The sequence below is a fragment of the Streptopelia decaocto genome, assembly GCF_964273445.1.
Source record: "Streptopelia decaocto genome assembly, chromosome: 7".
NCBI lineage: Eukaryota > Metazoa > Chordata > Aves > Columbiformes > Columbidae > Streptopelia > Streptopelia decaocto.
This window is the reverse complement of record NC_138661.1, coordinates 47,930,047-47,943,540: the sequence shown is the minus strand read 5'-3', so window position 1 is coordinate 47,943,540 and position 13,494 is coordinate 47,930,047. Positions and strand designations below refer to the sequence as shown.

The following is a 13,494-nucleotide window of genomic DNA, read 5'->3' as shown; positions in this document are numbered from 1 at the left end:
TGGACATCCATAAATCCATGGGTCCAGATGGGATGCATCCACGGGTGCTGAGGGAGCTGGCTGAAGTCATTGCTAGACCGCTCTCCATCATCCTTGCCAAGTCTTGGGAAACGGGAGAGGTGCCCGAGGATTGGAGGAAAGCAAATGTCACTCCAGTCTTCAAAAAGGGCAAGAAGGAAGACCTGGGTAATTACAGACCAGTCAGCCTTACCTCTGTCCCTGGGAAAGTAATGGAACAGCTTATCCTTGGTGCCATCTCAAGGCATATCAAGGATAAGAGGGTTATTAGGGGCAGTCAGCATGGCTTTACCAAGGGTAAGTCATGCTTGACCAACCTCATAGCCTTTTATGAGAATGTAACAAGGTGGATGGATGATGGCAGAGCGGTGGATGTGGTCTACCTTGACTTCAGTAAAGCCTTTGACACAGTCTCCCACATCATCCTCACAGCTAAGTTGAGGAGGTGTGGTCTAGACAATAGAGTAGTGAGGTGGGCTGCAAACTGGCTTAAGGAGAGAAGCCAGAGAGTGGTAGTCAATGGTGCGGAGTCTAGCTGGAGGCCAGTATCTAGTGGAGTGCCTAAGGGGTCAGTACTGGGGCCAATATTATTCAATATATTCATTAACGATTTGGACAAGGGAATTGAGTGTACTAGCAGCAAGTCTGCTGATGACACTAAGCTGGGAGGAGTGGCTGACACGCCAGAAGGCTGTGCTGCCATCCAGCGGGACCTGGACAAGCTGGAGAGTTGGGCGGGGAATAACCTAATGAAATTTAACAAGGGCAAGTGTAGAGTCCTGCATGTGGGCAGGAACAACCCCAGGTTCCAGTATAGGTTGGGAAAGTACATATTAGAGAGCAGTGTAGGGGAAGGGACCTGTGGGTCTTGGTGGACAACAGGATGACCATGAGCCAGCACTGTGCCCTTGTGGCCAGGAAGGCCAATGGCATCCTGGGGTGTATTACAAGGGGAGTGGTTAGTAGATCGAGAGAGGTCCTCCTTCCCCTCTACTCTGCCCTGGTGAGACCCCATCTAGAATATTGTGTCCAGTTCTGGGCCCCTCAGTTCCAGAAGGACAGGGAACTGCTGGAGAGAGTCTAGCGTAGGGCAACAAAGATGATTAAGGGAGTGGAGCACCTCCCTTATGAAGAAAGGCTGAAGGAGCTGGATCTCTTTAGTTTGGAGAAGAGGAGACTGAGGGGTGACCTTATTAATGTTTATAAATATATAAGGGGTGAGTGCCACGAGGATGGAGCCAGGCTCTTCTCAGTGGCAAACATTGATAGGACAAGGGGTAATGGGATCAAGCTGCAACACAAGAGGTTCCACTTAAATTTGAGAAAAAACTTCTTCTCAGTGAGGGTGACAGAGCACTGGAACAGGCTGCCCAGCGGGGTTGTGGAGTTTCCTTCGCTGGAGACATTCAAAACCCATCTGGACATGTTCCTGTGCGACCTCACCTAGGCGTTCCTGCTCCAGCAGGGGGATTGGACTAGATGATCTTTTGAGGTCCCTTCCAATCCCAAACATACTGTGATACTGTGATGCTGTGATGGTCTGGTTGACACCTCAGCTTTAAGCAGGCTAGGCTCATTAGTGTCATGCCATCTTATTTGCAAGGTCCAATCCAGCAATTATGTGAAACAGCATATTAAGAAATTTCTAATGTTGAGGAAGGTAGTATGTGTGCCTGTGTTTGAAAACAAATTCATTGGAGCATCTACATATTAAAGCAAACTGATTTAATTGGAAATTAACTCTAAAATACACACTGCAATTGCAAATCCCTGACAAGATCACACTATTATTCTTCCTACATCACAGAAAGCAAACCAGGTGATATCTGCAGCAAGTATCTGAAAATATTTACGGCTAATAGATTTTACCTGTGATTAAACTGGAGATAATTAAAGGGAGGATCAGCATTTTTAGCATCCTCATAAGTATATCTCCTGGGAAGGCTATCAACATGATGATGTCAGGGTCAATAGGTGTTGCTAGACGAAGAAAGCCTCCACATAGAGCACCCAGGATGACACCTGGAAGAAGAATAAAAGAGAGCAGGTAAGTAACATAAATATACCTGAACGCACATTGATTATGCACAATAGCCTAGCAGAAAAACCAGTTACATGAAGCCACTAACTTTTGGTACAGAGACAGATTTTAGAAAGCTTAGCCTTCTGATTAATATGAGGCTGTAACATGCTTACTATGTATTTCATTATTAAAGAGAAGTGGTCCTGATGTAGAATCTTCTGCCAGCTGAGCTTACACCTATTGTACTACTTTGCTTCTGCAAATACAGATTTGCCAAAAACTACGATGTTATTAAGGTTTACTAACATATTGAGGTTTACTACCTGTGTAGGCCTTGCAATACATTGAGGAATAGTAAAATATAATTAATATAATTGTTCTACAGCTGTCAAAATTGAGGCACCAAGAGGTGAACTGATTTATATAAGGCCATACAGAACTGACAGAAGAGGCAGGCTTTAGGACCCAGCTCTTCAGAGTATGGGATCTATCTCACAACATAAGAATGGTACCACTTGAAAACAAGGTCAGCATGAGTAGCTGTTTTACAGCCTAAGAAAAACCCTGCATGAAAGCTAGAACAGTCTTGTGAGGAAAACAGATTCAAGTTTTATTTGGAGGGTTTTGGAAAAGAGTGCCTGATCAATATTGCACATATCATTGAAGAAAACCTGATTCTTAGTACTCATTTGTTATTCCTTCCCTTTGATGGTCTGCATCATTCTCTTCTATTTGTGCTAATGTTCTCAAACCACAAGCATCCCTTCCTGACTTATTTAGATTTGTACAGTGATAACACCTAAACCCCTCTCTCAGGACTGAGAGGCCTAGGGAAGAAAAGACCATGCTTACTATAATAATATGGTACTTGTGAATGGCTATTTTATGTTTACATCCAAGATGCCTTACATCCTGATTCCAAGTCTCAAGCGTAATGAAACTTGACAGCAAAGCCCAAGTTGTGATTTGCAGCAAATACGTCTCTCTGAAGTATCAGTTTGAAACAATGGAGAATATATGTACATTTAAAACTTTTTCTGGGACTGCATCAGGCACCTTCTAAATACAATTCAAAGAAAATTCTGTCTGAACACTTCAGCAGTATGGGTTTTGAAGGCTGAAAAATATGGATGTAAAATTTGCAGCTCAAGACCAGCTGCAGCTGGTCTTTCAAACAATAACAAAACAAAGTACTTCTGTGAATTTCCTGCATTTGGGTGTTAGGCTTTCAGTGAAAAAGAAACAGGCAAAGAGCCAGTGAACCCCAATGAAATGTCAAACTGTTCCGTATTTGGAATCCGCTAAAGCCAGAGGCAATATTCAGGATGAGATCATGGAGTGGTGGCTTACAGCTACAGAGAGGGGAACATGCCTTAGAAGCAGCAGAGCATGACCTGAGAGACAAAAGATTAAGTAAAGGAAATTTTGAAGAGCTTTCATCTTTTTTTTTTTTTTTTCCCAAATAATGGAAAGAAAAATATGTGTTGCATTTAGTTCTACTGAATGACATTGATCTGACTGGTCTCGGGATTTAAATCACGCTCCATTCAAAGCCCGAGGACTGGAGGAAAGCTAATGTCTCTCCAGCCTTCAAAAAGGGGCAAGAAAGATGACCCAGGAAACTACAGGCCAGTCAGCCTCACCTCCGTCCCTGGAAAGGTGATGGAACAGCTCATTCTGGACAACATCTCCAAGCATGTGGAGGAAAAGAAGGTTATCAGGAGTAGTCAGCATGGGTTCACTGAAGGGAAATCCTGTTTGACCAACCTAATAGCCTTGTATGATGGTATGACTGGCTGGGTAGACAAGAGAAGAGCAGTGGATGTTGTCTACCTTGACTTCTGCAAGACTTTCGGCACCGGCTCTAACAACATCCTCACAGGCAAGTTCAGGAAGTGCTGGCTGGATGAATGCATGGTGAGATGCATCATGAACTGGATGGATGGCAGAGCTCAGAGGGTTGTAATCAATGGTGCAAAGTCTGGTTGGAGGCCTGTAGTCAGTGGGGTTTCCCCAGGGGTCAGTGTTAGGTCGAGTCCTGTGCAACCTGTACATCAATGACCTGCATGAAGAGACTTGGTGCACCCTCAGCAACTTTGTTGATGATACCAAAGGAAGAGTGGTCGACACACCAGAAGGCTGTGCTGCCATTCAGCAAGACCTGGACAGGCTGGAGGGCTGGGCAGAGAAAAACCTGATAGAATTCAACAAAGGCAAATGTAGGGCCCTGCACCTGGGCAGGAATAACCCCAGGAACCAGTACAGGTTAGGGGTTGACCTGCTGGAAAGCAGCTTTTCAGAGAAGGACCTGGGACTCCTGGGTGACAACAGGTTGACCATGAGTCAACAATGTGCCCTTGTAGCCAAGAAGCCCAATGGTATTGTGGGGTGCATTAAGAAGAGTGTGACCAGCAGGTCGAGGGAGGTTATCCTCCCCCTCTACTCTGCCCTGGTGAGGCCACATCTGGAGCACTGCATCCAGTTCCGGGCTTCTCAGTTTAAGAAGGACAAGGAATTACTGCAGGGAGTCCAGCAGAGAACTATGAAGATGATTAGAGGCCTAGGGCACTTTTCTTATGAGGAAAGACTGAGAGAGTTGGGTGTGTTCAGCTTGAAGAAGGCTGAGAGGGGATCTCATCAATGTTTATAAATATCTCAGTGTGGATGTCAAGAGGATGGGAACAGACATCTTTCAGTGGTGCCTAACAATGGGATGAGGGACAACGAGCAGCAGACTGAAGTACAGGGGGTTCCCTTTGAATATGAGGAAAAACTTATTTACTTTGAGGGTGCCAGAGCACTGGAATAGGCTGCCCAGAGAGGTTGTGGAGTCTCCTCCTTAGGAGATGTTCAAGACACGCCTGGACACATTTCTGTGTGATCTGCTCTAGGTGAACCTGCTTTAGCAGGGGAGTTGGACTAGATGATTGTCAGGGATTGGCTCAAGGAGCATGGACATGAGTCCACCGAGCAACTGTACGAGCAGAGCCAGTTCTAGTTGACATAAGTAGGCCTTAGTTAGCTTGACTATTAGGCCGTGGGAAAGGGGGAAATGGAAAAGTACTGACTAAGGCAGGGTCTGCATATCCTTGAAGGGATGGAAAACAGCTTAAGGAAGTAGGAGTCAGAAGAATGTGCATAGCTAGCTAACTGCAAGTAGGTGGAGTAAGTAAATGTAACCTTTTAGTGCTTAACCTATCAGATAGAGACAAGTATGCATAATTATGGTATTTGGTATAAATACGCGCTATCTCGGGCAATAAAGTTGAATCGTGCTTTATCACTCACATTGAGTTGGTCGCATGTTTTCCTCAGCCGCGAACTAGCAAGTAGCGCCCAAACAGGGACCCTCGAAGGAGCGGCTGAAGCAGAGGGGCACCGGGAAGCAGCGACCAGGGGGTCAAGAGTGACTGAACACTGCGTGCGTCGGTGTGTCGTCTCCGAGGACCTGAACTGAATTCAGGAGTTCGCCGTCTGCGTGGGCTACAGGGCAAGGGCTGCAGTTGGTGCCAGGTTTACAAGGTACCAAGGATTATAGGGTAAGGCGCCTTTCTTTTGCCTAAGGGCAGGTATCAGGGTATGGATAACGGAATTATGGATTTAGAAGTAGCCCTAGATTTATTGCAGCGCTTTTTAGAAAAGCGGGGAGTAGATTGTATCAAGCATTTAACGGGGTTAGTAACGTTAGGTAAAGTTAAGGGTTGTTTTCAGAATCCAGATTCTCTTTTTGATGTTAGTGAATGGTGAAAATTAGGGGATGTGTTATGGGATATGGTTATAGATGATGATAAATCAGCGAAGAACCTCAAAAGACTATTAATTTGGTGCAGAGGCAATGGGTATCCTGCTGACCTGTCAGGAGTTTTTCAAATAGAGACTTGGGAAAAAATGGGAACTGTGTTGTGGAAGGCAATTAGTCACCGTGAAAAATATATTCTTGGCCTTGTAACCACCTGGAAACTGATAATTACTACAGTGAAGCAATTAAAACCTGAAAAGACTGTTATGAGCATTAGTGACTCAAAACTTAAACTTGAACTTTGGGACAATATAGAGCAGAAATTATGGGATAAAGTCAGCAATGGAGATAAAGAAGCTAAATCATTAGTAACTACATGGAAGCTTATAATCACTACCTTAAAAGATCTGAAGGCTGAACGGTGTGCTGCTGCTGGAATTTTTGCAGCGTTGCAGCCTGATAAGTATCCTGAAAGTTGCTGTGAAGTTCACCCAGTTTGTATCTGCAATACCCTCCCTATTCCATCCCCTGCTGTGCTTTCGGCACCCCCGATAGTTCAGCAGTCTGGGGTGGGGGGAGGAAAAATGCCGAGCGGGTGGCCTCCTGTACCATCATATAAGCCTGGTGAGAACAGCAAGTCCAGAGGATTGGAGTCAGACAACTTGCTCAAAGAACCTGTGATAGCTGAGAATGCTAAAGTCGTAAACAAGTGTACTATCAGTCCTTTTACCAATTTTACCAATCTGCTTTTACTGTCTTTTAACCCTCCAATTTCCACGAGAGAACAGAAGGAGTCACTGGATAAGAGCTGGACAACAGAACTGTGTGACAGATTAGATCAGTTAACAGCAAGTGAATCCGACAGTCGGCAATACAGTCATGATAATCGTGACGGGAAAGGGGCTGCTCCTGGGGACTCAGGGTATAAAACTTGGAAGTTAAGGAAGCATTGATGTTGAAATTAGCAGCAGAGAATGCTAATGTTTGCTATCAACATGTTATTTGCGAGTTCTACAGCACATATTAAATGCTTCTGTGTATTGCCCCTCTGAGATGGGGTCAGAAATGACTGTTTTCAGTCGTGTTCATAAAAAATCGGTATTGGGAGGTGTTTTAAAACATAGGAAAGCACTTGGAAATATGAAGAAGGAAGATCTTTTAAAATATTGTAATTAATGGTGGCTGTGGTATAAGTTAAATGATTGGGAAAAGTGTCCGGGGAATAGAATCTTGAAGTATAACACCTTGTTGCAATTAATGTTGTTTTTAGGGCGAGAAGAGTAGGACAAAATAAGTCCCTACAAGAGATCATTAAATCATTTCAGACAGCTGAGAGAGAGTTAACTGATAACACACAGGTCACAGTAAACTTGCTGAAGTCTGCACAATGTTTTCCTTATTAGCCTGTTTTCTTTGTAGGTATCTGTTTAAGCATATTATAGTTTGGTAAGTCTTTGTCTGTTATACAGTACAGTAAATTCACAGACTGTTAAATCATGAGAATCGGTTGACTCAAAAGGTGCGTTTTGTGATAGTACAAAAGATCATGAGTAATTTAGTTCCTTACTGCGTGAATGTGGTGTTAAGATTTTGTGTGTAGTAGCTGTTATTTTTTTTTCTAGCATACTAGCTTTATTCCAATATCCAGACTTGCGCAACTCTGTGACAGGCTGTCTCTCATCTCGGTGCACTAAATTTGGCTTTTTTGTATGCACATCAAGTAAAGAATCCTGGTTTTAGAATAACAGTTGTAGCACGCCAGATGAGACACTAATAAAAGCTTTGCCCAGTTCAGCTTGCTGCGGCAGCGGGGGGGCAGGTGCCAGTTGGGCTCCAGCAAGCACTGACCTATTTTGTCATGGAGACCCAGCGGTACCGCTACCTGGCCAAGCAGTAAGTGGTTCAAAGGTGCAATGCAAAAACTGAGATATTGTCTTGAGTAAGTGCAACTGTGATCTATCTGCGTATTTGACCTTGGTATTTGGTTTTCACATCTGAGCTCAGTATTTTAATTTGCATATTTATAGTGGGAACCGGTTCCATTGCTAAAATTCTGCCTTGCTTCCCCTTAGGATGCATCCTTACACGTTAGAGTAACTTTGAGGGGAAATATTCTGAAAAAAAGAAAAACTTGAAATGATACTTCACTCGAATGTGTCTTAAATGTGGAATTCTGGGGTTTAGTGCTGTATTGCACTTAATGTTGTTATGCAGAACTTTGGAAAAAAAATGGTGAAGTGTGGTACTGTAAGTTAATTTGCCAATTTTGAGACCAGGAAAGAATTTAAATTTTTACACTCTGCTTTGAAAAAAAAACAAAAAAACAAAAAAAACCCAACCAAACAAAAAAAAACCACAAAAACCCCTAAATGCTATAATGGATGTGAACTCGGTATTGTATGAAGTTATGAAGTTGTATTTAAAGGTTGCTGGAATGTGAACTGATTTGGATCGGGGAAAATGGAATAATGGATTGAATGGATTGACGTTTAATATACTGTATTTTGACATCTGTAAATTGTAAAAGGTAAATGGAGCAAAGGAATGTAACTATTGCTGAGCTACTTGGAATTGCATATAAAGTGTATGATGGTTGGAATGAAACGGGAAAACAAAAGAGCAAAATATCCCAGGCCTCTGTGTAGGTTGTAACTGAGAAGTTTCCCAGAGCCTCCCACTTCGTACCAGCCATTATGCCAGCTGCATGACCTTGGTTATATCTAAACTGCCCGCTCTGCCCGCTTTTAAAGCGGAGAAAGGGGGGGTTCTCTCTCCCCCCCACTGCAGCGATGTAATACTGAATGGAGCAGTCTGAAGGTGAAGTTTAAAAGCATCCTGAGCAGACCTGTAGTTCTAATGAAACTGGAAAATTAAACCAAAAATTTGTTAATAGACTTATTCTGTGATAACTAGTTGTAAGAGACTTCTTAGTAAATTCACCATGCTAGTTTTTGAGGTCATGGGAGAGAACAAAAGAAAAGCTGTTTTTTGAGACCAATAGAATGCCAAATTTGGAACAAAGTTTTAATACATGAATTCTCATAGTTGCCAGAAAGTCCTATACCTCTCTTAGGTTAAGATTTGTTAAGTAAATTGTAAGCTCAAATAATGTTTTCTGAGAATTCTATTTAGTTGCATGGCCTACAAAAAGCTGTTTGGATGGCGCAGATCTGCTTGCTGCAAGTGAGAAATCTCCAAAGAAATTTTGAATGCTGTATTTCCACTAGTATTAACAGCCAATGTCTCGATAAAGCAAATAGTACACTGATAGAACTGAAACAGGACTTCGATCCGGTAAGGGAAAATAATATCCAATAAATATGACAACAAAAATGGACTTAGAGATTTTGAGGAATAAATTTATGACAACCTTACAAGCTGACTGCATTCGATTGGACTTGCAGAATTGTCTGTTTATAGCTACAACATAGAAAAAAAAAAAAAAACAACAACCTGTAGCTATTGTGGGACAGTATGATGAGAATGCTAACAGACTGATATACCAATTGTCACTCTAATCAAGAAAATACAGGGAATGAATTTAAGTCTTAATAAGCCGTGATCCTTTTGTCATGCATGTACCATTTATGAAATTGAATTTTGATTTTTTATTTGCAGTTTACATCCTTGTAAATTGCACTAGCTGATTTTCTTAACAGCACAGCTTTTGACACGCCTAAATGTAAATTGATGCAGAACCTGAAAGTCTTTAACATCAGGTCATAGGCCATACTTGTATTTGGTCTGATCCTACATACTTGCAAAGTTTTTGTTGATGGTTCTGGGAAGTCTCATAAAGCTGTAGTGGTTTGGCGTGAAGATAACGATTGGCATCATTCTGTGAAAATTATTGAAGGTTCAACCCAATTAGGAGAACTTGGCGCAGCTTTACATTACTTAAAGCTTTTTAAGGAGGAACCTCTAAATTTGATTTGTGATTTTGAGTACATAGTCAAGATCCAACGCATGTATCTGGTTCTAACTTTGTTTGTTTGTTTGTTTGTTTTTTAAAAACAGAAAGGGGGGAAAAGTAGGGAAAACACCACAAAACCAATTGTCAAAAGGATTGTATGTGATGAATCACTTATATCTATGTGGTGCAGCCCAAATTTGCCCTGTGATGAAACACTTTGTAAGTATGACCCAAAACCATGCTAAATCAGAAAGAACCTACATTAGTTATGGTCAAATCACTAGTTAACGGTCAATGGAAAAGGCCACACCAATTGATAACCTGGGGGAGAGGCTCTGCTTGTGTCTTTACAGATCAAGGGCCACAATGGTTGCCAGCACAAAATGTGAAACCTGTGCTATCTTCCTGACAATGATTGCTGCAGCTGTTGCGTTTTGGATGCCTGCACAGACAAAGACTAACATGTGGATTACTTTAGCCAATATGACTGACTAAGACTCTATATGCCTAGCTATGGCATCTCCAGAAAACCCGTTCCACACATGCTTGGTTGGCATCCCCCTTGATGACTACAGCAGCAGCACACAACTGTTTCAAAATAGTGGTCGATGCAAAGGCATTGCAACAAACTGCAATAATACCAACATGGCACTTTGGATTAATTGCCTCCCAGAAGCAGATATTGAACCACAGGAACTGGAATTGCTGGCACCTATGCCCATGGATGTTTGTATCCAGCCGGTTTGTGAAAAGTGTCAGAACAATATACAAAAACATGAATGGATAAAACTGCAAAATGTTAATGCTACCCTTGGTGACTACAGAAATGAAACTCGATGGTGTAATGCCTCACAGAGAATCCAAGGGATGTCATTGATAATGTGGGTCAGCGACCCTGAAACCTCCTGTATGGTGTATTCTTGATCTGTGAAGATAGAGCCTGACCAGAAATTCCTTCTAATGCTGTTGGAGGACTGTGTATTTTGGGACTATTAACTTTCTTAATGCCCAATGTATCTATGGTAATAGATCACAGAAGAGCAAGACGAGAAAAACACTTTTTGCATGTATATGAGTCAAAATGTGATGATAATGTGGATTTTTGAGGATCAGGGTTAAGGGTTTTAGGATCTCTTGTATCTGGTGTTGGCACAACTAAAGCTTTAAATACTTTAGAAAAATTAGGATGCTGGCTAGTTAAGCAAACTAACAGAACTTCTAAGGCTTTAAGTGAACTTTTGTTAGATGTAGATTCTGTAAGACATGCTACACTGCAGAATACAGTCGCAGGACACTTTCGTTATTAGCTCAAGGACATGGGTGTGAAGGATGTGATGGTCTCTGCTGTATGGACCTAAAAGATAAATAGATTTCAATCCATAAGGAAATTCAACAACTTATGGACCACTCCCAAAAGATTCAAAAGGATATGGGTTTTTTTGGCCTAGAAAGTTTGACAAACTGTCTGGGACTGGGAGGATGGGTCAAAGACCTTTTGCAAAGTCTGTTAGCTATTGTGATTATTGCAGTTATTGGGCTTTTGTGTTTAAGCTGTGCTTTATCTTGTATTAAGAGAATATTTGAGCGCACGTTGAGACAAACTCTGCTCGTACAAAAAGAAAAAGGGGAGAATTGTCAGGGATTGGCTCAAGGAGCATGGACATGAGTCCACCGAGCAACTGTATGAGCAGAGCCCATTCTAGTTGACATAAGTAGGCCTTAGTTAGCTTGACTATTAGGCCGTGGGAAAGGGGGAAATGGAAAAGTACTGACTAAGGCAGGGTCTGCATATCCTTGAAGAGATGGAAAACAACTTGAGGAAGTAGGAGTCAGAAGAATGTGCATAGCTAGCTAACTGCAAGTAGGTGGAGTAAGTAAATGTAACCTTTTAGTGCTTAACCTATCAGATAGAGACAAGTATGCATAATTATGGTATTTGGTATAAATACGCGCTATCTCGGGCAATAAAGTTGAATCATGCTTTATCACTCACATTGAGTTGGTCGCACGTTTTCCTCAGCCGCGAACTAGCAGATGATCTCCAGAGGTCCTTTCCAACCCTAATAATTCTGTGATTCTGTAATGTAGTTCAGTGGTATAGATTTGCTTTGTGTTGTGTCAGTAATACACTGCATATGTGAACTAAAGTGATGATGCCTATGGGCATTCTATTTACTCTCTGTCTGTTCATCTGGAACAGCTGATGACCACAGACAGGTCTGTGGTACTACATGAGCAAACGTAGATACACACACAATTTCCAGACCAGCAGATGTAGCTTACCGAATACAGTAAGTGTCAGGAGCAGATTCCTGTGGAGCGACTGGCAGAATTGCACACATATGTTCCTGGATCTGTGCTCCACTGGATTTAAATTACTTTCATGCATCCGCACTTCTACTTGTTTAGGCATATTGTTGGCACTAGAATAAAAAATGAAAATCAAGTAAAAGTTATAGCACAAGATGCCAAAATTGAGAGGAAAATCTGGATTAGTCCTGGGGATTCTGATGCATATTCAATCATTTCCCACATTTCACTAACATTGTATATTTACTGCTCTGAAGAAGTTTCTGAAATGGCAATTGTTCGTTCTTCTGAAGTTGCAGCCTTCCAGGTATTTTTTGTGATTATCTCTCAAATGATCGAGAAACATACACACTTAATTCCTGAGACACGTCATCCCAACTGTTTCACGGACTAAACTATTGGTCTTGAGCTGTAAAATTCAGTTTCCCCAAAGATCGCAGCTGTCTACTTAACTAGGAGACATGGCTAAAGAATAAAGTTTCTATTAGTGGTAAAATGCAGATTTTAATACCTTATTTAATTCCAATTCAGGAAAAGAGTTTAAAAATGAAGATTTACTTGCAAAATAAAGCATTCCAAAACACTTTACTTAATCTTCCCAAAATGTTTCATTTCAACATTACATTTTATTGTAATATAGTCAGAATGCTGAGGTCAAAAGAATCTTTTTCAACTTGGTTCTAATGAGACTTGAAAAACTACCACTGAAAATTAGTCAGAAAACTATGCATTCCCCAAGAAAGCCTTTGTCTTCATTGAACTGGCAGTGTTTAGAGGAAATTTTTTTTTTACTAAGTCTGGTTTATATTTGAGTAAGTGATATGCACCTGAGTGCAGGACTTTGAAAGACATGTCTCTTTCTCAATGCTGAGAAATCATATCAATTGACTCCCTTTTTATATAGAAAATATTAAAATGTACTCAAAAAATACTGAAAACACTACTACAAATAAAACATACAGTTTCCCTAAAAGTTACAGCTGTCTACCTAAATACGATAAATAAAGAACAATTTTTTTTTATTATCAAGAAAATATGTATTTTGAGATCTGGTCTTATGCCAGATTCGGTCAAGACTTTAGAAAAAGGAAACCAAATCTTTACAACAGTAGACTGAGGTCTATAGACCTAAAACAGATCTGAAAAGACACATAAAGTTTCAATGTCGTCAGTACTAAGCCATTTCGAGAGAATCAAAACAAATCTTGTTATAAACAGTACAGCTTTTTGTCTTTATAAAGTTTCTCAACAGAAAGTTATGATTAGAACTGTAATAAGAATTCTGTAATTTTGATATAAGTAGTTCCAAGATTTTCCCTTTCAAAGTGAAATGGCATTTGTTTCTGCAATACATTTCATTGTTAAAAAAGTAACACAGCAGAAAATGTGTTAGAGGATACTCACTTTTTTAAAGGAGAAAAAATGCTCCAAGTGGTGTAATTTTTATTTTGTACATTTAAAAATATTTTACAATGGTTTTTGCAACAAAAT

At 41.0% G+C, this 13,494-nt stretch overlaps 1 protein-coding gene across 1 annotated transcript in view; it reads right to left on the bottom strand.

Moving 5' to 3' along the window:
* Window positions 1-13,494, bottom strand: part of SLC1A2 (solute carrier family 1 member 2) — a 93,436-nt gene that overhangs the window by 27,453 nt on the left and 52,489 nt on the right. The window contains exons 2-3 of the mRNA XM_082058115.1: window positions 11,977-12,116; window positions 1,888-2,040 (exon numbers count right to left, since the gene is read on the bottom strand). Of these exons, the coding sequence (XP_081914241.1) occupies window positions 1,888-2,040; window positions 11,977-12,106 (283 nt within the window). The 5' untranslated portion in view covers window positions 12,107-12,116. The remainder of the gene's footprint in view (window positions 1-1,887; window positions 2,041-11,976; window positions 12,117-13,494) is intronic.